Below are 23899 nucleotides of genomic sequence, written 5' to 3'. Positions count from 1 at the left end.
AGCACGCTCTGGCCCTTCTCGAGCTCCACGTCTTCCTCAGGTGTCTCTTTCTTGACTATCTGGACACACACATTGTCTTCCAGGGTTCCTGCTGACTTTTTCCTTTCTGTGCTGAGGGCAGAGCCTTCTCCCCCTGCCCTGGGGTTGTGAGAGGGGCGTCCCCTCCTAGCACACGCTCGCTGAAGCCCCCGGTGTCCTCTGCTGCTTTTTGTAACCGCCCTTCTAATCCTCTTCCCACCCTGTCAGGTTAATCTGGGATTTGCTTGCACAGTCTATGAGGAATTACAGGAACTCCCTGATCAGGAGGGCCTCGTTCCTTCCACCGAGTGACAGCACTTTTGACCCAGCTCCACCGAGAGCACTTTGGGGAAGGAGCCCGGCAGTGCCCCACCAGAGGTGCCCAGGCATGGTTCCCTGCCAGGGGCTGTGTGGTTGGGAGACCACAAAGGAACAGACCAGGGCTGAAAAGGAAACTTTATTGAGTTTGGTTTGCAGATATAAGCATTCCTCAAACACAAGAACAAACTGTTCCCAGACCACAGCCCATCAAGCCCAAGACTCAGTAAGAAACCAGCACTGTGCTGTCCTGGGGAAGCCAGTGCTGACTATTTACAGTAAATCTGTTGTTTTGGCTGCTCTCACAGGCACAGTCCAATTCTTTAGCTCCACCAGCCAAACCCAGCACAGTGGATGTGAAATCAGCTCTGGACATGGACCCTCTACCACTGCCCACATGTGGCAGCAGAAGCGCGAGACTGAAGCAAAGACCTCAGAGTGGCAGGTGACCACCACCCCCAGCTCTGCTCAGGAAGACCCAGGCCCACTCCTCACTTCTCCATGAGGGACTCCAACTGCTCCTGCAGGGACGCCATCTGGGAAGAAGGAATGAGACATTACAGTAAGGCACAACTGGGAGCGCGGGCAGCCGCAGCACTTCCGTGTTCTTGCCCATCTTCCACCCACTCCGGTGGCTGCTCTCCCTGTGTACTGCCTGGAGCTGTGCTTGGGCTCCTCTGGGACAGAACTGGCACTGCCCACAGGGATCTGAGAGTCAGAACCTGGCTGGAACAGAGCTGCCCACAACCCTACAGCTACTGCCTTCCTTGTACATGGGTGCTAACAGTTTGTGTACCGTGTTTTACCCCAGGCAGAAATCCTGGCAGCTCTGGACTGCTGACTGGACGTGTTTTGGCTCCTCTAGAAGGGAGGCCGCAGTCAACCCTGCTCCTTGTATTTCCTTCTGCCTTGGGAGGCTCCATGCAACCAGAGGTGAGGTACAACCCCACCTGACCTGGGACACTGCAGTTCACAGCAGCTGCTGTGGTAGAAGACTCGAGGAACTCCGTCAGACCAAGCCTAGAACGGCGCTGTGCCCCAGTGCCTCCCACTCCACTCTGGGAGTTTCCTCACCTGCTGCTTCTCTCGCTCTTCCTGCTGCTTGAACTCATCCAGCACGGCCTGGAGACGGGTCTGCAGATACAAACGTGGAGAGCACAGTCACCAGTGTGTTCTCAACAGAACGGGTGCTGCTGCAGCGTGTCAAATGGTGCACTGACAGCCACTCCCTTGTCTCCTCCAGCTTCACAGGCTACTTTGCCTCCAAGGGGAAATTCTGGAGGGTGTACAGCACACCACAGCTATTTTTAACCCAGCAGGAAAAAGCTCCTGGCTTCTCCAAATCAGCCTGCTGGATCTAATGGTGAGCCAGTGTCAAGAAGGTTTGAGGAGACCCCAGGTGAGCTCTCACCTTGAGGGCAAGGTTCTCCACTTTCATGATGAGATCTTCCTGGCGCTTCCTCCTATCTTGAGTCTCCTGGAGTTTACTTTTCAGGTTGTCAATCTGTTTCTGGATGCCCATGGCTGGAAGGGAGAGTGAGCTCAGACCCAGAGCAGCAGCAGAGTGGGAAGCACAGCCTGCCTGGCGTCCCAATAACTCTGCCCTGCTCTGCTGCCCACTCACCGATCTGGTTGGAGCCCTCATTCTCCTGCTGCTGCCCATCAGACTCATTCAGCTTGTCCTGCAGCTGTCTCTCCAGGTCTTCCTCAGTGTCCATGATGTTCAGGTCTTCATCATCGTGATGATCCCGCTCATCTTCATCCTCGCTGCTGCTGCTGATATCATTAAATATCTCCCGCAGTTCATCGTGTTCTAAACAGGAGCAAAAGAGTTAAAACACTGCTGTGTCAGTGCCCTTTGCCTGCCAGGGACCACAGCTAGAAATAAAACACCTTCCCCACTGCACCTGAGGAGCCATGGCCTTGCTTATGCCCCGACATCCCTGGGGAGGAGATGTCCAGGCTGGTGAGTGAACCATGGTTGTCCACTTCTTTTGTTTCATCTTCAGCAATGACTTCCCAGCCTGACAGCAGCAACAGGTGAGTCAAGGGAAAAAGAGGAGCTTCAGAGATGCAGTTGTGATGGAAGAGGCTAAAAATGCCAGATCCTTGCCACTCCAACCAGTCTGGCTTTGCACCTATGGATACCCAGAACGAAACATCCCAGACCCCTTCTCTGATGACTTCTCTTCTGCTATTTCCGTTCCTTCTCAGTGCAGCTGCACAGTCCACAAGAAAGATCACCTTGAGGAAACAATAAGCTTTGAACAAGGCAAAGATGAAGCTCCAAAACCTCAGTGCCTCTGGTGTGTTTATCTCCCAGTGTCCCACACCCACGCAGAGCTCAGCTCGTTCTTTCCAGAGCCACCAGGTCACACACACATCCTGACCTACTCTTGAGCTTATTTTCCCTGTAAAAGGATACGGACACTGACAGCCTCAGCATCGGTGCTCAGGAGACGCTTCACCTCTTTTTCCACATCAGGAGATTCGATATACTGTGTCACAGAGGGGAAAGAGAACACAGACACTGTTAAATGCAGCTGCTGGTGCTGGCCAACTACAAGCCTTCACCTCTGGACAGAGTGCTGTTTCAAGGCTTTCTTATCTTCTGCTTTCTGCTCAGAATTTGCTCATATTTAACTGTGAAGTAATTTATGCAACCCCCCAAAACCAATCCATCTTTTTTGTACCTTGGTAGGTTGGGTCCTCTCACTTTTCTGCTTATACTTCATATTTTGTAACACTTCCTGTGTTTATGCAGAAAGTCCTTGAGGTGATGATGGTCAACTGAACTGAACTCAACTCAACTCAACTCCTTCCCATCCCACTCCAAAGAAGGCTTCATTTTACATTTTTAAATTAGTCAGGAATTTTACTGCAGTGGTATCAAACCTCTCCTGTGGGCTACAAGAACGTCTCAAGTAATTTGTTTCCCAAATGTCATGCAAAAATCACACTCAACCCTGTTCTCAGAAACTGCAAAGGAGAGAAGAACAAGTCTTCCCAGCCTCAGGGTGCTGCATCTCCCCAACACCTTGCCTGGCTTGTGCATATGCACAGAGACAGTCTCTGAGCTCCATCTGTTGTCACTCCCCCGGCTGAAGTGACAGTGGTACTATTTGGGGAAGGGAATGGGCCATGCATACAGAGAAGATTTAAGCTGGGAAAGCAGGAATGAGTGAAGCCTCATTTCCATGCGAGTCTTTCTTCCTTTCTTCTCTATGAGCAGGAAGAGATGTGGTGTGGCAAGGCAGCCGCAGGAATGAGGCCCAGCGGTACTCTGCACAGAGGATTTTCCCCTCAGGAGCATCTTGGAAAACACAGAGGAACCACCCAAAGAAGTGTTTAAATCTACTAATCTACCCTCACCCTCATCTCAGGCAAGGAAGAATGAACAAATGTTAAGAAAACATAGGACTTTGGACCAATCACAGTTACAGCTCTAATGTCTCTGCCCTCCTAGCCCTTGGATATTTCATCTGCCTCTGGGTGAGAAGCAACTCACCTTCTTCTTAGCTGTCTTCCGGAATCGCCGCTTGCGTACATTTTTCAGGGGAAGAGTGACTGTGACAGAGGAAGCAGATTTGATGTGTCAGGCAGATGGCCCAGTGAGAGAAGCACGTGCCAGAAGGGAGAAGATCCCTTCTGCACCAGAGAGAGCCATGGAAAGGAGCAGCAGCACCACCAGTACCCGGCAGCTGTGAGCACCCTGCTCAGACACGGGGTACTGGGGTGGAGGGGATTGGCACAGCCTCTACTCACTGCCATGGTTCCATATGAACTTCTTCTCTCTGTCCTTGTCCTTCTTCTTGTTTGCCTTGGGGTCAGCGGTCACAGTTTGCTCTTCCAAAGGCGGGTAGAGATCACCATCCACAGTGCAGACGAGCATCTGGAATCCCCACATGAACACAAGGATGTGAAGGAACAGTGACTGCCTGCTGCGTACTGTGAGTCAAAGGGATTCAGGGGCACGAGGTGTGGGAGACACAGCTGCATCCCCAGCTCAGCTGGATACAGCAGCAGTTAAGCTGTCACAAGGACCATTCACATCTCACACTTCAGGAATGAGGTTTCTAAACAAGTGGAACAGGGAATTTTAAACTGCTAATACTGTGAGATACAGGAATTAGGTACGTTATAATGGGTGTCCAGTTGCCAAAGTGTACCAGGGTTTTCCTGGAGAGGGGAGCAATGAATTAAGCTGTTGGTGCAGGCAAGGACAGCTCATACCTGGCAGATATCCGCTGTCTTGTAGAAGGTTTTCTTGTCAATGGTTTTTAAGCTCTCGATGATGCAGGGCAGATCCACCAGCTTGGCTGCCAGCGGCACCCGGTCCACACGGACAATGCCATGGCGCCCGTCCGCTGGGGAGAACCGGGCACAGCTCAGTGCCGTGGCTCAACAGCCACCCTGGGCGATACAGCCCCGGGCAGCAGGAACCTCACAGGACAACACACGCAAGGGGCACAGCTTCACCTGTGCACAGGCAGGGGTGCCTGCACCAGATGGCCTGGCCGTGCTCACTCACCGTGCAGCTCGATGGTGAGCCTGTCCTTCAGGTTGACATTCCCAGACTGGACTGCTCGCCGCACAGTCGAGGCATATTCCTGAGGAGGGAATTCTTCAGGAGCGGGTGTGCTTCCTCCAACAATTACCAAAGGCTTCTGCCCAACCTACCCAGCTTTAAACACCTGCCATCCACGTGCTGGACAGCAACTGCAAAGAGCCACGGTGAGCTGCACCCTCCTCCCAACAACACATTAACGCCGGGGCTCTGCGATTCCCAGTGCTCTCCATAGCCCTGGCACAACACAGCTGTGACAGTGATGTGAGGTCCCTGGCAGAGACACCTTCACAGCACTGTGGGCACTAGAGCTGCCCTCACCAAGCCCTCATAGTCTCAGCAGGACACAGCCTTACAGAATCCCAGAATAACCGGGGTTGGAAGAGATCATCCAGTCCAACCCCTCTGCCAAGGCAGGGTCACCTGAAGCAGGTGATACACGTACACATCCAGGTAGGTTGGGGATGCCTCCAGAGAGGGCGATTCCACAACCCCCATGGGCAGCTCTTTCCGTGCTCTGCCACTCTCAGTGGAAAGTTCTTCCTCATGGTGAGGTCGAACTTGTGCTTTGGTTTATCATCCTGTCATCCCACTTTCCTGGGCACCAGAAAAAGAGAGTCTCAGCTTTAAGCAACAAGGGTACTTATAGCCACTGCTACTAAAGAGCCGGTACTTGTTAAACCTCTACCCTTACAGAAAGATCCTCCCAAACCCTCTAGGCTGCCTCTGATCCTCCTGCTCTGAGTGTCAGGAGCACCTCTCAAAAGGATGGGAATGGGCCAGCCATGCCCCAAAGCACCCGGCCTGCTTCCACATCCCTTCCCAGACCCGCAGCTTCCCCAGCGCCCTGCTGCGGCCTCCCGCAGGCTGAGCTCGCTGTGACCGGCCGGGCCCGGCCTCTTACCGGCGGCAGCCGCAGCACGAACTGGCTCTCGAGTTCGTGCGGAGCATCGTCCTTGCCCTTGCTCATCCCTGCTCCTCCTCCCGCTCTGCCACAAACGCGCCGGCACCTCGCCCTGGGGAAGGCTCCTGCACCGAGAGCCCGGCCCGGCCCGGCCCGGCCGCCAGAGCCCCCGCAGCCCGGTTCCGGGCCTGTAAACGGGCCCGGCCCCGCTCCCGGCTCCGCCCGCCCCGCGGAAGCTGCGCCCGGTGCACCGCCCCTTCCGCTCCTTGCCTGTTCCTGTCCCGTTCTGTCGCGGTACTTCTCTGTTCCTGTCCCGTTCCAGTCCTGCTCCTTCCCTGTTCCTGTCCCGCTTCTGTCCCGGTCCTTCCCTGTTCCTGTCCCCTTCCATCCCCGTTCCAGTCCCGCTCCATCCCTGTTCCTGTCCCGTTCCATCCCCGTTCCAGTCCCGCTCCTTCCCTGTTCCTGTCCCGTTCCATCCCCGCTCCGTACCTGTTCCTGTCCCGCTCCTTCCCTGTTCCTGTCCCGTTCCTGTCTCGTGCCTGTCCCGCTCCGTCCCCACTCCTTCCCTGTTCCTGTCCCGTTCCAGTCCCACTCCATCCCCATTCTAGTCCCGCTCTATCCCCTCTCCGTCCCCTCTCCCTCCCCTCTCCGTCCCCGCTCCGTCCCCTCTCCATCCCCGCTCCGTCCCCGCTCCTCCGGGGAGGTGCCGGTGCCCATGGGGGCCGGGTTCGGCGCGGGGCTGGGGCTGGCCCTGGCCTCCAGCGCCTTCATCGGTGGCAGCTTCGTGCTGAAGAAGAAGGGGCTGCTCCGGCTGTGCGGCCGCGCCAGGGCAGGTACGGCCGCTCCCGGGGCGCTGCTGCCGCTGCTTCCCCCGAGGCTCCTGACGAGTTTGTTTGGCTTCATCGGAGGTTTTTGCTTGTTCCCTCCACTCAGGGCAAGGAGGGCACGCGTACCTGCGAGAGTGGCTTTGGTGGGCAGGGCTGCTGTGCAGTAAGTACCGCGCTCGGACTGTGGCAAGGAACACTTACCGTGGGATCACGGAGCGCTTTGGGTTGGTGGAGACCTTAAAGATCATCTCGTTCCAACCCCCTCCCACAGGAACACCCGCTATCCCAGGTTGATCCGAGCCCTGTCCAACCTGGCATTGGACACTTCCTGGGATGGGGCAGCCACAGCTTTTCTAGGCACCCTGTGCCAGGGCCTCACCATCCTCAAAGGGAAGAATTTCTTCCTGGTATCTTATCTAAACCTACTCGCTTTCAGTTTCAGCCCATTCCCCCTTGTCCTGTCGCTACATGCCCTTGTAAAAAGTCTCTCTCCCTTTCTTGGAGGCTCCCTTTGCATACTGGAAATCCACAATTAGGTCACTCCAGAGCCTTCCCTTGTGCAAATGTGGTCGATTGTGGTTGTTTCCAGTCAATTTCATGTTTCGTTACTGCCATTTTTGTTTGACTGCTTGAGTTTTATCCAAGTTTCTGATGATGATGTTGATCTCATTGTAACTAAACTATTCTAAAGTCTTGTGCATTATCAGGTTTCTCTGCTAAGCAGGAGTTGAGGAGCTGGTTTAGCTGGGTTGGGTTGAGTGCTTCTGAAGTGGCCTGCCCTGAGGATGTAGGATAATGGCACACCCAGCACCGTGTACAACAATTTCAGCAGCTTTACTTTATACTTTTCAATGTTAAGAACCAACTGTAACCGATTTACCCTTTAAAAAGCTGCTCCAGGAAAAGGACAGATGTCTTTCAGCTTTGTGGAAATTACAAAACTGCTTTCCTGTGGTTGCTGCTCACTGTCAAGGCACACGTGACTAAGGATCACTGTGCATAACACTGAGCCTTCTCCTCCCAAGAAAACCTGTGTGGGGTTTCTGCTTGTTCTTGCCGGTGCTGTTCTTCCCTGGTTGCTCAACCTGCCTCAGGGAAACAGGATGCTCAGGAGGAAACTCAGGCTTTTCTGACTACACTCAAACTTGTATTATGGCAGATTGCTCCCACTTTAACGCTCACAGGAGTTTCCCTTGCAGTGGGAGTCGGAGAAGCCGCGAATTTTGCCGCCTATGCCTTTGCCCCTGCAACACTGGTAACTCCACTGGGTGCTCTGAGTGTCCTTGTTAGGTAAGCAGCCTCAGAAAACAGCCTCACTTCACCTACCAGCCCTTCGTGACGAAATCAGTTGCTCTGCTCTCTTCCCTCAGGTATCCATTTCTTGTCCTAATTGTTTTTTTGGATTTTTTTTTTTTTTTCCTTTTCAGTGCAGTTCTGTCTTCCATCTTCCTGAATGAGCAGCTGAATGTTCACGGGAAGATTGGCTGCATGCTGAGTATCCTGGGCTCCACTGTGATGGTGATCCACGCTCCACAGGAAGAAGAGGTTTCCAGCCTGGAGTCGATGGCAGAGAAGCTGAAGGATCCAGGTACTAAAATAAAAGGATTCCTGTTGACTTCAGGTTAACGACAGTAAAGGTTGGGATACAACTAGGATAGATTGGGAAGGACTGAACTAAATGGTAATTGAGCTGTTTCTTGTTCTGCACACCCCACTGGAATCATTCATAATTACCCAGTGGGATGGGTTTTGGGGTTTTTTTTTGGTTTTTTTACTGTCTGTGAGGTATAGATGCAAAAAGTGAGGAGCAGGGATTGGCCTGTGGCAGTGCCAGGAACGGCAGAGGGAATTCCTGTACATAAGGGTGGTAGTGGTGAGGCTGAGAGAAGACAGGGGAGGAGATTCAGGCGGAAGAATTCAAGGCAAAAGAATTCAAGGAGTTATGCCCAAGATGAGGCAGTCCTGGTATTTATGTTAGAGGGTGAATCCAGTCTCAAGGATATGATGTAGGCAATAGCACAAATGGCAGAATAAGCCAAAAGAGCTGGAGGAAGGGAGCATAAGGAGAAGAGCAAAGCAGAGTAACAGGCAGATGTTGCTGCTCATTAGGGGGAGCACTGGCAGGGCATTCCTGTGATATGGCACTTTCCTTTTTATCCCACCAGTCTGCAGAGTTCAGCCACAGCTTCCAAAGCCTTCTGTCACCTTCCTGGGCCTCCTGCTGGACTGGTCAAAACCCCCCAGCTCTGTTAGTGCTGTGGAGCCTGACTGTGCCCCTGCCTCTCCCAGCAGACTGTATCCCCCACAGCCTGACTTGTGATCACACTGTAATGAGCTGTTGTTCTCTGCAGCTTTGCTCAGGCTTTCCAGCCCTGTTCCCTTCAGATGGAGAACAGAAAGGCTGAGGGGGGCAGTTACCTGCCTGTCCTCCATCTCTGCTTGCTGTTCAGTCATATCTGTCACTGGTGCTGCTGTGTTCTGATGGGAGTTCTTCAATTTTTCTTTCCCCAAGGATTCATTGTGTTCGCTGTGTGTGTCCTGGTGAGCTCCCTTCTGCTCATCTTTGTGGCTGGACCCCGATATGGACAGAGCAACGTCCTGGTTTATGTTTTGGTCTGCTCTGCCATTGGCTCTCTGTCCGTATCCTGTGTCAAAGGCCTGGGGATTGCCCTGAAGGAATTGTTCTCTGGGAAGCCAGTCCTGAAGGAACCCCTGGGCTGGGTGCTCCTGGTGTGCCTGGTGATCTGCATCAGCATCCAGATCAACTACCTGAACAAAGCCCTGGACATTTTCAGCACCTCCGTGGTCACACCCGTTTACTACGTGCTCTTCACCACAGCAGTCATGATGTGCTCAGCCATCCTCTTCAAGGAGTGGCAGCACATGGTGCTGGACAACATCATCGGCTCCATCAGCGGCTTCCTCACCATCGTGTCCGGCATCTTCCTCCTGCACGCCTTCAGGGACATGCCCTTCACCCCCAGCCTCCTGCCCCTCTTCCTGCAGCCAGGCAGGGCAGAGCCACACCCGCCCTGGGGCGGTGCAGACAGACATCAGTCCTGTCAGCACCCGCCTCTGCTGCCCACCGAGGACAAGGGCTCTCGGAGTGAAGAGGAGGAGGAGGAGGAGAAGTGAAAGCAGGTGAGGAAGCGTTTGAACTGCTGGCTTCCTGCTCCCACTGCCAGGACTGTACATACAGCTCCAGGAGCTGTGAGTTACCCTCTGCCTGCCCCAGGCACCACCACGCTGACAGGAGGCTGACAGGGCCAGCAGCCTCCTGTGGCTACGGACAGGAGCCCCGGGAACTGCCCAGTTCCTGGCACCCTGAGCTTCTTCACTGTTCTTTCATGTGAAGAACTGATCAGCCCTCGTCAGGACTCAGACCTCAGCCGTGCAGAGAGGCCTGTGGCACTAACACAGTGCTAACCCTGACTCCGTGGCAGATCACGCATTTGGGGAGGCTCACGCTCAGAATTAACAGTTACAAAATGATTTAACCTGGTGCTAAGGTTACAGAGAGAGAAAATGGACGTCTGGCTTTAAAGGTGACATACAGAGAGTATTAATGCAAAAATTCCTCTGTCAACTACTTGGTTTTGCTCACTCTGCTAGAATTTATTTACAGATTCACATCCAAAAACAGATCACAGCCCGAACTGGGAACTTCAGTGGTGCTGCCACATGCTGCTGTGGCTCTTACAGAGGGACCAACCTCTTCATGCAACATCTGCCGTGCAGGTTGATGAAGCTTCCTGTATCCTATTAAAATCTGATCTGCTCAGTTACCAAGTGCTGAGTGGTATGCTTACACCAAGAGCTGGGAGAACACTGGAAGGCATGGAGGATCACAGGGGTAGGAAGAACTCTGTGAGTGCTCCAGAGAAACTCAAGTTAGGACAGGAGAGGGGATCACCTACTTTGGGAAGCTAGTCCTTAGCTATTGAGGTAAGTTTCTGACAGATAACTAGACAGCAGTGTGCTCACTGCCATGGGTTTACATCTGCATGGCTGCTGAACACACCCTGAGTCTGTTCCCGGGAAGGCTGCTGGCTACAAACCACCCTCCTTAGGAGCTCACACGCTCTGTCCAGCAGCCCCTGTGGTGGGTTGTGTGCAGAACTGCTTTACCAAGCTTTACCAAGCTCCTGGCCATTGTCAGTGTCACTCCAGGCTTCCCAGAGCCCTGCAGCACACGAGCACTGCTGAAATGCTGCTGCCTTCCCAGCAGTTGGTTGTTTTTCCAGTTTGAAGCTCCTCTTTGTGTCCTGGGGGCAGAAGTCCAGAAGACACACCCACAGGCCTCCTGCCAGAGACCTCCACAGGCGAAGGTGCACGAGGTTATGAAGCAGCTGGTTGGTTATTCCCTGCATTTACCATCTCTAAAGAAATGACTCTCCAGGACAGCAGGAGCTGTTAACCTTTTGGGGAAGAAGAGGAAAGGCCACAGCCTCTCCCAGAGACAAGTCTGATTCACGAGACCGAATTAGTTGAGCAACAAATCAGAATTCAGAAAAGGCCTTCTCTAGCCAAAAGACAGTTATGCCCCCTTCCTACTAATTTTGCCCTAAGTAGGATCACTGGGAAGGAGGGGGAGTGATAAGAAGGCCAGATTTTCCATTCTCAGCAGGGATTTATCTGAAAAAAGGAGAGTCTCATATTAAAAATTGACCCAGTTAATATTTATTACATTTACCCAGGGAAAGCAGTTAATGGAGCAAATCAGCATCGACAGAGTTGTGCTGCAGTGTGAAAATTGGTCACTTGGCCATACGAATGATTTACCTATGGAAGCCTGGAAGTATTTTCCAGCAGTGGCACTGCCTGGGATGATCACTGTTCCCAACACGCTCTTCTTGCTCAAGGGAGCCCGTCCCAGCCTGCAGCCACGGTGCCCGGGGGCAGCTGAGGATGTGCCCAGCGGGGCTGGTTTGTGCAGCACTGTTTAAGGCAGCGACCCAGAGCCCAGCTTCCCATCAGCGCCGGGAGCATCCGTGAAACCAGCAGCAGCAGCAGCCCCTGTGCTCAGCCAAGGGGACGCGTTCCCAACGCTCCCCGCACGGCACCGGGAGCAGCACATCACCCCGACGCGGAGCGTCCCCGTGTCTGTCGTGGGCTCTCATCTGGCTGCAACTTCCCCGAGACTGGCGTTTAATTAAATCCTAACCGCCCCCCCCCCCGGCCCCGAGCCGGTCCTGGCTCCTTCGGGCAGCGGAGCGGGCACGGGCGAGGGGCTGGGTCCAGCTCAGTCGGACAGGCTCTCCGAAAAGGCCGACTTGGACTTCTGCGTCTGCTCCAGCCGGTTCAGGATGAACTGGCTCGTGTCGATGAAGCGCTCCACGCAGTTCACGAAGCACGTCTCGGCCCGGCTGTCCAGCTTGGGGCCCGGCTTGTCCATGCACTTCTCCTGCACACAGCGGGGTCCCGTCGGTCCCGGGGGCACCGCAGCCAGCCCCACCCGCCCCGGGACCCCCGATCCTCCCGGGACCCGAGCCCTCCCCACGCGGGGCTCTCCCCGCCCCCTCCCGCTCACCGGAGCCGGGGCTGCTCCCACGGCGGCTCCGTTTTGGCTCCATTAGCCTCCTTCCTCCCTCCCCCCGCCTCCTCCCGGGGGACAAAGGTCCGCGCAGCCTCCCAGCCCGCCTCGCCCCACCATCGCCACCGGGTCACCGGAGCCGGCCGCCCGTACCCAGCAGAGCTCGGTCATCTGGTGCACCAGCTGCTGGAAGCGCTGCTTCTGCGTCTCCACCTCGATGAAGCGCTGGAGCTGGGGGTCGGCCCCGCCCAGCCCGGCGGCGGAGGGCGCGTCCATGGCGCTCCCGGTGCGCGCCGCTCCCTTCCCGGTGCCGCCGCGCCGCGACCTTCACGTGCCGCCGGTGCCGCGCCCGCCCCTTCCGCCCGCGCCTGCGCATGCGCGCCCGCCCGCCGCGCGCCCCCTGCCGGCCGGGCGGAGCGGAGCGCCCGCAGCCCGCGAGGCCGTGGAACCCGTTTATTGTCCGGGAGCGCACCGGGAGAGAGAGCGGGGCGGAGAGAGGAGAGGAGAGGAGCGGGGTGGAGCCCCGGGGCCGTGGTGGGGCTCCGGGGTGCGATGGAGCTCCTGGGGTGTGATGGGGCTCAGAGCATGTGATGGAGCTCCAGGCATGTGGTGGAGCTCCGGGGCAGTGATGGAGCTTTCGGGAGGTGATGGAGCTCCAGGGATGCAATGGAGTTCCAGGCATGTGATGGAGCTCTGGGGTGGTGATGGAGTTCCAGGGATGCAATGGAGTTCCAGGCATGTGATGGAGCTCTGGGGTGGTGATGGAGCTCTCGGGAGGTGATGGAGCTCCAGGGATGCAATGGAGTTCCAGGCATGTGATGGAGCTCTGGGGTGGTGATGGAGCTCCAGGGATGCAGTGGAGTTCCAGGCATGTGATGGAGCTCCGGGGCGCTGATGGAGTTCTGGGGATGTGATGGAGCTCCAGGGCGGTGATGAAGCTCCAGGGGTGTGATGGAACTCCGGAGATGTGACAGAGCTCTGAGCAGTGACGGAGCTCTGAGCATGTGACTGAGCTCCAGGGCGCTGATGGAGCTCCGGGAATGCAATGGAGCTCTGAGAACGCAATGGAGCTCTGAGCATGGAGCTGTGATGGAGCTGTGGGCGCATCCATGGGGGTCCCCAGGCTCCTGCCCACCGGTGCCGTGTCCGTGACAGCCGTGCCGCCCGGCGTGTGGCCGTGTCCCGCCGGGCAGTGGCGGCGCTGGGCAGGGCTCAGCGGGCAGTGCCCGCGGTCAGCACTCCTCGTCGGCGATGTCCAGGATGCCGCCCAGCAGCGCGGTGAAGGTGGGGCGCTCCTCAGGCTTCTGTGGGGTGAGAGGGGAGCCTGGCTGGAGCCTGTGGCCGCACCCTGGGGAGCCCCGACACCCCTCCAGGATGGCCGGAGGTGTCACCGGGGGTGAAAGGCACTGACCTCGTGCCAGCAGCTGTACATGATGGCGTAGACCCGCTCCGAGGCCGCCTGCGGCCGGTACAGGCGCAGCCCTTGGATGACGTGCTCGGTTGTCTCGTTGTTGTTAAACCTCTCATAAGGCATCTTCCCCAGCGAGTAAACTTCCCACATCAGGACTCCTGTGGTGGGGAGAACAGCAGGGAGAGCTCATGGCATTGGAGCACCTGTGCCTGCACCTGGTTTGCAGAGGAGTTCCTGGCCTCCAAATCATCGATGCCGTGCCCTTACCGAAGGACCAGACGTCAGACTTGCTGCTGAACTTGCTGTACAGCAGCACTTCAGGAGGAGACCACCGCACTGGAAACTTGGAGCCCATGGAGCTTGTGTACTCGTCGTCTAGCACGTACCTGCAGCAGGGAAATGGACCAGGGTGCCTCACTTGGATTTTGCACTTTGCTCCTCCGCACAACTGACCAAGCCCGAAAGGAATGGGCGGCTCAGAACGACCAGAGGCTGCAGCTCTGTGTGGGGTTCTGCAGTGAGTGTGTGTTAGTCGGGATTGCAGAAGGGATCGGCTGACAGGGAAGCACAGCAGAATGCGGATGAGGAGAGAAAGCTGCAGCCAGGGGACTGGAGGTGGGGGAAACTAGATGCAAAGAGATGGGGGGAACAGGCCAGGGGAAGTAAGAAAGGGATGGTGCAAAGTGGAGAGGCAGAAAGTTGAGCCAGGCTGATGAAATGAGAAGACAATGGGAAAGCAGAGCTGGAGGGTGACGGGGGAAAAGACTAAAGTGTAGAATTGCTGGAAGGAGGAGCTGGGGTACTGAGACAGGAGAGTGACACAGACACATCTACCAGACCTGGAAAGACCAAAATCTGACACTTTCACAATTCCTTGGTCGTTCACCAAACAGTTTCGAGCAGCCTGTGAACAGAGAGGTGGAGGCAGTTACTTCTACCCGCTCTTGCCCCTCCCATCCTCCTGCAGCAGGTGAGCTTCATCTCACCCCCACCCATAAAACACCTCACTTTGTCCTGCAAGTTCTCCTGGACTGGGGCAAGCTAGAAAGTCCTCAGCAGAGAGCAACTGAGGCCTCCAAGCATCCTATTTATCTATGTAGGGGCGACTTCCCTGGTGGGATTTTGCCTGAACAAAGCAGCCACAGCCCTACCAGGTCTCTGTGCAGGAACTGCTTGGATTCCAGGTACTCCATAGCTTCACAGACATCCTTGCACATCTCCAGCAGCTCGGCAGGCTGGAACCGCTGCCGTGTTTCCCTCAGGAAGTTCAGGAGGCAGCCGTTGGCCATGTACTCGGTGATGATGAAGATGGGACGCTGCTTGGTGCAGACCCCGTAGAGCTGCACCAGCTTCTCGTGAGACAGGTTCCTGTGTTGGGGACAAAGGCAATTCTGAGCATCTGGAAAGCCAGGCAGCAAAGGAAGTACCCGTGAATAAGGAGAGCTTGGGAAGGGAAGGTGCTTCTGAAAACCTCACCAAGAAACCAGCACAAAATCAGCGGGATCTTGGATGCAGGATTGCAGCCATTTGGGCAAGGAGCATCTAGCACTGACCTGCGTGGTGCTCGCCACTTACATCATGACTTTGGCTTCATCAATAAACTCGTCCTCTGACATGGAGCCCTCCCTGATCATCTTGATGGCGACGTTGTACTGGCCTCTCCACTTCCCGTACTTCACCACGCCGAACTGCCCCGTCCCGAGTTCCTTCAGGAAGGTCAGATCCTTGGGGTCGATCTCCCACGACCCTGTAGGGCACAGAGTGTGGGTGTAGTGTGGGTGCAGGTCACCTCCCTGCACGGTGCTCCCAGCCACCCGGTCTAGCAAGCCTGAGAAAAGCTGACAAGGGTTTGCTGCCAGAAAAATTATCCACGGTATCCACAAAATCGGAGAGCTGTTCCTCCAGGGGATGGGAGCAAGGCAGCTTGTGGAGCCTTTTGGTCAATACAGTCACCAGAGGGCAGTTGGGAAGCGGTTCCTGGGAAGGCTGTGAGCCATGGGACAGCCAGGACCCCAGCCCGGGACAGTTGCTGCCGGCAGGAGCAAACCCTGCCACCAGGGAAGTGCGAGGTGGCCCAGGCTGGCTTACCATAGCCAAGGCCAGCTGTGGAAGGAGCGCTTTTCTTGTGCTGGGACACGGGGTACTTCAGTCTGGATATGAGCCCTGAAACACAGCAGCGGAGATTGCCACTCTAAGGCTTACCTGCCACATTCCAGCAGGGAACACAGCTCAGGGCTCAGGAGGGTGAGGAGACCGCGGTGCCAGTGCAGACACGGCTGGCTTGGCTGTGTCTCCAGAGCACTGACCTGCAGAGTTGTGCTGGTGGTACGTGATCAGCTCTGGGATGCTGTTGAACAGGTGCTTTTCTGCCAGGTAATACTGATTCTGGGGGGTGCAGCAGACGACGTAGTGGCGGATCATGCCTTGGGGGTCTCTGGGGAGGGAGAACGTCAGGTCAGTGCCATGGGGAGGAGAGGCAGAGGGTGAGGGGTGCCTGGAGGGGATCTCTGAGGGAGGAACAGGCTGTCCTTAGAGCCACTTACGCAGAGGACTTGGCGTAGACAGAGACAGTGTATTTCCCCGTCTTGCTGGTGGAATCTCGGACAATGAAGCCCCCCTCCTTACCCTAAAACAGAAAGGGGAAAGGGCACTGGGTGTTTGTGGGGACTGTGTGCGACTGTAGCAGGCAAAACTTAAAGTGAGTGAAGATCAGAGCATGGCTGGAGAGGATGCAGAGAGCAGAGGGATCCTACTTCCAGCCCCTGCATGGGGGGCCACCTCCTGAAGTGGCTGCCTGGAGGAGCTCACACTGGGATTGGGAAGGCTCCTGGGGCTGTCGGGGCAGCAATTCCCTCCCAGAAAAGCCAGGGTTGCTGGACATAATGTGAGAACAGCCCGTGGAAGGCTGGTGTGTAGAACAGACCCAGCCTCGGGAGGCAAGACTTACCTCCTGTTTCAGCAGCTGCTCTGCTTGGCTCCGAGTGATATTCTTTGAGTACCACCTGGAACGGGGACACAACCATCAGGGACATCTCCAGAGGCACCTCTGTCCCCAGCCAGGACAGGCGGTGCAGAGAGCAGGGCAAGGACAGCTGCCAGGGGATGTGCGAGAGGGAGAACGACCCAGCCAGGCTGGGCTCACGGGCTGCGTAGGGTTACAACCAAATGGAAAATGTCTCCAACCAAGTGCAACTCGCCAGGTCTCTGTGCCCTCCCTTACTCAAAGATCTCCAGGGAATTTCTGGTTTCAGTGACGTAGTTGCTGGGGATGTATCCTTCTCTCCTGCAGGAAGAAAGGAGCTGGTCACACTCCGATGGAGGAGGCCAAGGGGAAAGGATATTCCTGTCTCAGGAGGCTGAGTAGAAACGGGCTCAAAAACTTTGGTGCAAACCCATCTGGGGAGGGCTGACCCCAGAGCTGGTGTGAGCCTCCTCCCCAGGGCAGCCCAAAGGCGGGCAGGCAGCCTGTGCTCAGCCTCGGGTGCCGAAGGGCTGCGTTTGCCCACCGGTGCCTGAGCACCGGGGCAGGGCAGCGCTGCAGAGCCACAGCCACGGGCACTGAGAGCCCTCACCCGCTCTTGTCGAGGGCTTTCCACCAGGGCAGGTGGCTCTCCTCCAGGATGAAGTACTCCTCGCCCTTCTGCAGCTGCAGGTCCTGCGCGTTCATGGGCTCGTAGTTGTAGAGGGCCACCACCTTCTTCATCTCCCCTGCTGTGCTGGGGGCTGGCTCAGGAGGCAGAGGCTTCATCACCATCTTCCTCGTCACAGGGAGAGAGAGGGAGAGCGTGGGACATGGTCAGGCTTGCACACACACCACGTGAAACCCTTCCCAAGCCTGGCAGGGCAGTGGTCTCAGCACGGTGTTTCTCTCAGCTCCCACACGTATCTCTAGCAGAACACCAATTTCGTCTCCCTGCACTTTTTATCAAAACATTTTTTCCCATCTCCACTAAAGGTAAGTGTTTTCTCTTTACCTTTTGGCTTAGCCTGTGACTCCTTCAGCCTACATCAGGGCTTTAATCTCTCAGCTGCCCTGGGAAACCTCAGAGCTGAGATAATTTGACTTTCCTACTGGCCTTTGGGCTCCATCCCCTGCTTCAAGCTCCTTCTCCCTTAGCTCACCATCACTGCCCTCCCTCCCCAGAGCAGAGTCCTGGCCTGTACACCTCTGAGCAGCCACTGAACACGTTGGCTTTCTCCAGGCAGACCTCTTCTCCAGCCCCTTGGAGCAAACCCCGACATTGGCCTTTACCTGGTCCTCCTCAGGAGTTGGGGGCAGGGGCTTCTTCGTCTTGCGATGCGACCGCCCGACTTTTAAACCTTGGGGACAGAGGAGGGGCTAAGGTGAGAAAAGATCCCTGGCTCTGTGCTGTGGTGGTCCCCAGGGCAGGGGGATGAGGCCGTGGGAGGGTTCCTGGTGTCTTACTGCCGTTCCTGCTCTCCAGAATCTGGCAGCCCATGGCGTTCTTGGCTGTCTGGGAGCAGCACAGGTACTGGCCGTCGATCCAGAAGCAGGGGTGGTACTTCTGGACCAGGTCGCTGTTGTACCGAATCACTGTGGCACAGGAGGGGAGATGTGTGTGACCCAGGGCTGTGTCCCCAGCCTGCTGCAAGAGCTCTCTGCTCCCTGAATCTGAGGTCAGCTGCATTAAATCGTTCCCTCTCAGCTGTGCTGCTGTCCCCCGTGCCCTGATGCTTCCCTCAGCTTGCTGTCTTGTTTCAGTGCTGTGGCAATGCGAGGGAAGGGCCAGGCTTGGCTCTCAGGTCTGATTCGAGCTCTTGAGCAGCTCTGCAGAGGGGCATGAGCACGCTGGGAGCCAGTCACAGAATGACCTGGCCCTCCTGCCAGCCAAAATATCCAACAACCCCCAGGCTGCTCTGGCCCATGGTTCACAGCTCCTTTGAGCTCTTTTTTTTTTCCAGAAGTGCCAGTGCTGTGCCTGGCTTTTCCATGAGGAGAGGAGGGCACTGCCACCGCCCTGTGCCTGCTCAGGCACTTCCCTTGCACGGAGAATATTCCCTGGCCAGGCAGGCTGGCCAGCTTCCTCATGTTCTCCCCAGGCTAGAGGCACAACTGGATGTGCCAAAACCCTGCCAACAGCCTGGGGCTGGCCCACAGCCCGTTCTCGGGTGGAGTAAGAGGAGGACACCCTGTCAGCAAAAAAGCAGCATTTTCTCTCCTTTCCCTGTGCATTCTACACTGGCTCGAGCTGCCGGAGCAACCCCCCTCCCTCAGCAGGGAAGTGGGGAGAGTGCTGGCTGCTCTGCTGGGGCTCTTGTGAGATAACCGACTTCCCCGTTATCAGCCTGCCCCTCTTCCGCCTCGCTCGAGCCAACTTCCCCGTGTCAACTCAGGCAGCTAATCCCACCCTGCCAGCACAAAGCCACAGAGAGGCACGCACACACGCTCCAGCAGGCACACGCAGGCGGCTCCAGCAGGCTTTGGGTGGTCGGAGCCCCTTGTTGCTGCTGCAACACGCTCACAGCTCGAGGAGGGAGCACCCACGCAGCTGAGCATTAGCTCAGCATCGCCCAGAGAGGCTCGGGGTGCTTTGGGATTGATGCTCCCCGGCTCCCCAGCAGCCTTGTGGTGCATGTTTCCTGAAGAACTGGGCACTCAGCCCTCACATGCCAAGAAGAGCAGCTGAGCTGCACGGCCGCATCTGCTATTTCCTCTTGCCCTCGACGATTTCTGAGCCTGCTCTGGCACAGATAACCCAGGAGCCAGCGAGCCCCTGGCAGCCTGGCACCGCGGGGCAGGTGCAGGCACAGCTGAGCGCCCAAGGGAGCTGCAGAGCCCCAGCACTCACCGCTCTTCAGCTGATGGATCCAGCGCTTGCGCAGCTCCTCCGTGGGGGAGAAGATGTAGAGGGGCCCTTCGTCGTAGACCACCTGCGGGACCAGCGCGGGCAGGGCTCTCAGGGTGGGCACGGGGCCAGCCCAGCTTGGTGGCCGCCCCGAGCAGGCCCTGCCCGTGTCTGCCCTGCACAGTGCTCGCGGGACCGTGACCAAGAGGTTAAAAATAAGCCCCCTCCCCCGAGACTTTCCACTTCCTTCTCTGACTTTCGGGTGCGCCGGGGGTGCGTTGGGTGCCGGCAGGGCAGGCAGCTGGGCTGGGGGGCTGAGTGTGCAGCCAGCACCCCTCCAGCGTCAGCCAGGGGCAGGACAGAGCTCAGGAGCAGGTTTGCATCTCAAACAGCTGGCTTGCAGCTCAAAGAGGCTCGCCTGGCTGCCCCGAGCAGTGTGGACAGCAGCAGAGTGTCTCCGAGCAGCTGAGTGACACCTGACGCTGGGGCAGTGATGCCAAGTGTGACCCCAGGCCCCTGTGGGGTCCTCCTCTCAGGATCTGCCGCCAGGCAGAGTGGACCAGCAAAGAAAGCTCACCTGGAAGGGGTAGGGGAACCGTTCGATGATGGAGATCTGCTCCATGTTGTTGTAATCCTCCCCTTTCCTCTGGAAGAGAGAGGCACAGATGGATGCTGGCATCCTGTTGCTCGGCTGCTGGCATCTCCTCTGGAGCAGACCCACGGCTTTTGGCATCCCCCAGCTCTGCATCAGGCTGGACCCCTGGTTTGGGATGGACAGAGCCCCTCCACGCCAAGCAGGGCTGTCCCCCACTGCCACCACCCCAGGGACTCTCCCTGCTCCCCCAGCGAGGGGACGGATGCAGGGACCCGGGGACCCTCCTCACCGGGGCCTGCCGCTCAGGGGGAGGGTTGTTTTCAGGTGCCACTGTCTCCACACAAGTGATCTTCTCAACGTCCACGGAGCCCTTCTTACTGCCCCGGCGCTGCAAGAGACAGCCTCGGTTCGAACGGTCACCGAGTGGAGAACCTGGAGAGACTCAAAGCCCTCTCCCCGTCCAACCACCCCGGCAAGGGACAGCTGGTGACACTGGCGCAGCCCCCGTGGCTGCAGACTCACCCCCCTCTCAAAGTCATACTCGTAGTAGGACAGCTTGCTCTCCGTCAGCAGGAACAGGCGCTTCTTGAAGTTGAGGGGAGATGTTTTCTTCTTCTGCTGCGAGCGCTTCAGGAAGATGCTCTCCAGGATGACGCTGGCCATGTCAACCCCCCCGGGCTCCCCCGTGCTGCGGGGCAAGACAAAGCTGACACGGCGCTTGCTCAGCCCGAAACCTGCCGGACCTCACTCAGGTGCACTCTCCCCCTTGCCCCCAGGGCAGACAGAGGGTGCTGAGACCCCCACAGGGGTGTGAGGCCAGGGCAGCGTGGCTTGTTTGTGATGTGACCTCTCCCAGCCCCTCTCCCACACCGGGCTGCAGACCAAGCCACCACCCGGGTGGCTCCTTCTGCTGAAGAGGCGCCCAGGATCCGCAAGATGGACAGAGAGCTGGAGAAAGAGGGAAAGGGGGGGAAGCTTGGAGCCCCAGGGAGGAGCGCGGGGCCGGCCGTGACACCGCGGGCGCTCCTCCCCTCCGGCTCTGTGCATGTGAGCCTGTGTGGGCTGTTTCCTCCTGCCCCACCGCAGCCACTTGGTGCTGGGGACCTGCTGACTTGGCAGCGTGCGAGGGGTGGTCACGGGAGACCAGTCCCTCAAAAGCCCTGGCCCTGAAAAGTCACAGTGCAGTGCTGCCAGGAGCACGGAGCAGCTCCGAAGTCACCCTTGCCCTGTGTGTCCATGGAGCCTGCAGGAGCGCAGGGATGGAGCTCAGTCCCCTCGCTTCCTCTCCTGTGAGCAGCATCTGTCAGTGGCCAGGCTTGAAGGGCTGCCTCCAGCCAGCAGGCAGAGGGGTTAAATCCTGCCCAGCCATCAGCAAAGCTCCCCTGAGCCTCTCCAGGGAAGGGCAGGGCAGGAAAGGGCTCACGGAGCCCTGCATCTCACTGCTGCCTGGCCTTTAGGGGCTGGGAATTGCCCTGGCTCAGCTCTTGGAGCAGCCTGTGCATCTCACCCCATGCTGTACCCAGGAACTGTGACCCCCAGGTGGGCCCAGCACCCCCAGAGCCACGAGGCTGGAGCTGTGGGCTGTGACCAGCACCTGACTGCAGTCTGGGGAGCTGTGAGTGAGCTGTGTGAGGCACTGCTGCTCTGTGATCCCCTGGAGCCTGGCTCCGTGTCTCCTGCCTGACCACCTACTGTCCCTGCTTCCCCTTCACCCTCACCTCGTTCCCTTTTCTCCTCCCATAAGCACAGCTTAGGAAAGCAACCTGAGAGAAGCGGGTTTTCTCCTCTGCTCCCCACAGCCCATCTCCTGGGGGGGAGGCTCAGAGGTGAGCCAGAGTTGGGGGTTCAGCTCCCCATTCCCCAGCTGAGTACTCCATCCGCTCTCCCCACACAAGAGATGGACATTGCCTTACTCCCAACGGCGGGGATAAAAGATGCCAGGGTCCAGTCCCATACACTGTGCCTCTCTCCAGGGCAAGCCCCAGCTTGGGGACAAGGAGCAGAGGTGTCCTCCCATCAGCTGGCAAATTCCAGAGCCTCCCAGCACAGCCCCTGCCCTGCAGTCCCCAGGGAGGCTGGGAACAAGCAGGATTCCCTCTGCCAGGCTTCCCTCTTCCCTCCTTGTGGCTCTTATGGCTCGGACGTTCCCAGCTTGTTTGGGTGGTCAAAAAAGCCCAGCTTAAAGAATTAGTCATCAGAGTCTTTTGGGAAAAAAACCCAGCAGCCTGAGTGTGCTGATTGAGGCCTCAGGAGGGGGGATCTGGGGTCCCTGCAGGTGGCTGGTGTGGCCCCTGACCCCCAGACTGCTGGCAGGGTGCTGGATGAGCCCAGAGTGATCCCAGGACCACCCTGCAGCCCTGTGCCTCATTTTCCCTACATAGAAAGCGTGGCTGCGTCCCAAGAGCAGGAGGGCTCCCAGTGCCACAGGGGCTGAGCAGAGGGGCCCTGGGCTCCAGGTCCTGCGGCGCCGGGTCCCTGGAGCTTTACCTGGAGTCACAGCAGCGGGGTCATGGCCAGCAGTGCCAGGCAGGAGGGACACGTCCTCACCGTGTCCTCCGGGTGGAACTGCCAGAGGGGAAAGGACAATGAGGGTCTGTTTGTGCCCCATCGTGGCACAGCCTCCCTGTGCCCAGCACTGCCACCAGACCCGCTCTGTCCCTGCCTGTCCTCGGCAGGGCTCACCCCCGCAGCCACCGCTGCTGTGCTGTGACAGCAGAGCGACGAGTTGGGGGGGGTGGAAGCGTGTCCTGTGTCCCCCCCTGCAGCTAGTGTGACTTCCTGCCGTGCTCACACCTCGGCCCAGCGTGCTGGGTGACCACCAGGACCAGCACACGCTGCTGGCCTCATGCCACTGCACGCTGTGTCCCACCAGGGTCCCCGGGCCATCCCTCCTCCACAGCCAAGCTCTGGCCGCTGCCGGTTGATGTGGGGCTGGCAGGGACCTGCCGTGCCTGGGACAAGAGGGGAGGGTGACAGAGAGTGAGTGACAAACGTCACAGCCCCCATGTTTCACGTTGGGCCCCGAGGGTGACAAAAATGATGGGTGGGGGGGGACAGAGGGGGAAACCTCCTGCATGGGAGAGGGTCGTGAGCAGACCCAGAGCTGCAGCCCAGCAGTGCCCACTGCAAAAAGCACGGCTGAAGGATGGCCAAAGACGCTGGCAGAGCACCAACCCCTGCTCTCGGCCACCCCTGGGGTCCCCGGTGTCCACACCCCTGTGATTCCCTGCTCCAGCACAGCCTGCCCCACTGCACCCCACAGCCCCACGGCCAGGTGACCGGGGTCGCATGCCACCTGCTTGGAACCGCTCAGAGGGACAAGGCAGAGCCCTCCCAGCTCGGCTCCCTGCACCACGCGTCCTGTGCCCAGCGTGGCTCTCCTGCCCCCGAGGAGCCCAGCGGAGGCGTGAGGCCACCAGCACAGGCCACATGGAGCCTCCCACCACCCCGGCTGTCCCACAGCCACTTCAGCAGGGTTCCCGCTGGTTCCCAGGAGCCCAGCACTGCCCCGTGCCCTGGCTCCAGGGGCTCCACACTCACCGAGCCCTCCCGCCGCCGCTCCGGCCAGCCGGGGGTCCCACCGCGCGCCCACCCCGGCGGCTTGGGGTGGCTGTGGCAGCAGGGACGAGGAGAGGCGGCAGGGTGCGCAGGGAGGAAGGACGGGGCTGGCCAACCCCACCCTTTCGGTTCCCCTTTTTTAGTTTTCTGACTCAAAGGCAGCATTTGTGTTTCCTCCTGCAGACAGCTGGGCCATTGCTGCGGGGTCACCGGGACGCCGGCCGTGGCCGGAGCCTGCCCCGGGCTGTGGGCAGTGCCAGGTGTTTGCTGACCATCCCTCTGTTGTCCCAAAATGGGTTCTTTCACCCCGTGTGCACGAGGCTGATCCCCACACAGAACCGAGGTGTTTGGTTTATTTACG

General features: G+C 57.8%; 4 protein-coding genes across 5 annotated transcripts; 1 reads left to right on the top strand and 3 right to left on the bottom strand.

Annotated features, from left to right (window-relative positions):
* Positions 1-462: 462 nt before the first annotated feature.
* On the bottom strand, positions 463-6033 carry TAF7L (TATA-box binding protein associated factor 7 like). The gene is made up of 11 exons (XM_040084142.2): positions 5808-6033; positions 4868-4946; positions 4570-4703; positions 4102-4228; positions 3845-3903; positions 2762-2834; positions 2244-2360; positions 1961-2149; positions 1748-1860; positions 1411-1470; positions 463-872 (listed from the first exon to the last, which is right to left on the bottom strand). The coding sequence occupies exons 1-11, from the start codon at positions 5871-5873 to the stop codon at positions 828-830; spliced, it is 1062 nt and encodes a 353-aa protein (XP_039940076.1). The 5' UTR covers positions 5874-6033; the 3' UTR covers positions 463-827.
* Positions 6034-6085: 52 nt separating this feature from the next.
* LOC120762105 (magnesium transporter NIPA2-like) lies at positions 6086-10989 on the top strand. 2 transcript variants are annotated; one of them, XM_040084143.2, is made up of 5 exons: positions 6086-6640; positions 6741-6797; positions 7834-7924; positions 8062-8222; positions 9147-10989. In XM_040084143.2, exons 1-5 carry the CDS (start codon positions 6523-6525, stop codon positions 9767-9769), a joined length of 1050 nt encoding a protein of 349 aa, XP_039940077.1. In that variant the 5' UTR covers positions 6086-6522; the 3' UTR covers positions 9770-10989. The 2 variants fall into 2 exon arrangements, with proteins under 2 accessions (XP_039940077.1, XP_039940078.1); XM_040084144.2 differs by lacking the exon at positions 6741-6797.
* Positions 10990-11291: 302 nt separating this feature from the next.
* TIMM8A (translocase of inner mitochondrial membrane 8A) lies at positions 11292-12493 on the bottom strand. Its single transcript, XM_040084145.2, has 2 exons — positions 12321-12493; positions 11292-12038 (listed from the first exon to the last, which is right to left on the bottom strand). Exons 1-2 carry the CDS (start codon positions 12441-12443, stop codon positions 11877-11879), a joined length of 285 nt encoding a protein of 94 aa, XP_039940079.1. The 5' UTR covers positions 12444-12493; the 3' UTR covers positions 11292-11876.
* An 857-nt stretch (positions 12494-13350) lies between these two features.
* BTK (Bruton tyrosine kinase) lies at positions 13351-23580 on the bottom strand. Its single transcript, XM_040084141.1, has 19 exons — positions 23521-23580; positions 20503-20668; positions 20270-20368; positions 19963-20031; positions 19389-19470; positions 18005-18133; positions 17831-17898; positions 17151-17332; positions 16799-16861; positions 16526-16580; positions 16122-16204; positions 15885-16012; positions 15667-15741; positions 15154-15325; positions 14730-14946; positions 14418-14482; positions 13846-13964; positions 13579-13736; positions 13351-13471 (listed from the first exon to the last, which is right to left on the bottom strand). The coding sequence occupies exons 2-19, from the start codon at positions 20641-20643 to the stop codon at positions 13400-13402; spliced, it is 1977 nt and encodes a 658-aa protein (XP_039940075.1). The 5' UTR covers positions 20644-20668; positions 23521-23580; the 3' UTR covers positions 13351-13399.
* Between the last annotated feature and the right edge of the window lie 319 nt (positions 23581-23899).

Source organism: Hirundo rustica, chromosome 21 (assembly GCF_015227805.2).
Source record: "Hirundo rustica isolate bHirRus1 chromosome 21, bHirRus1.pri.v3, whole genome shotgun sequence".
Taxonomy (NCBI): Eukaryota; Metazoa; Chordata; class Aves; order Passeriformes; family Hirundinidae; genus Hirundo; species Hirundo rustica.
This window is presented reverse-complemented; position numbering and strand designations above follow the sequence as displayed.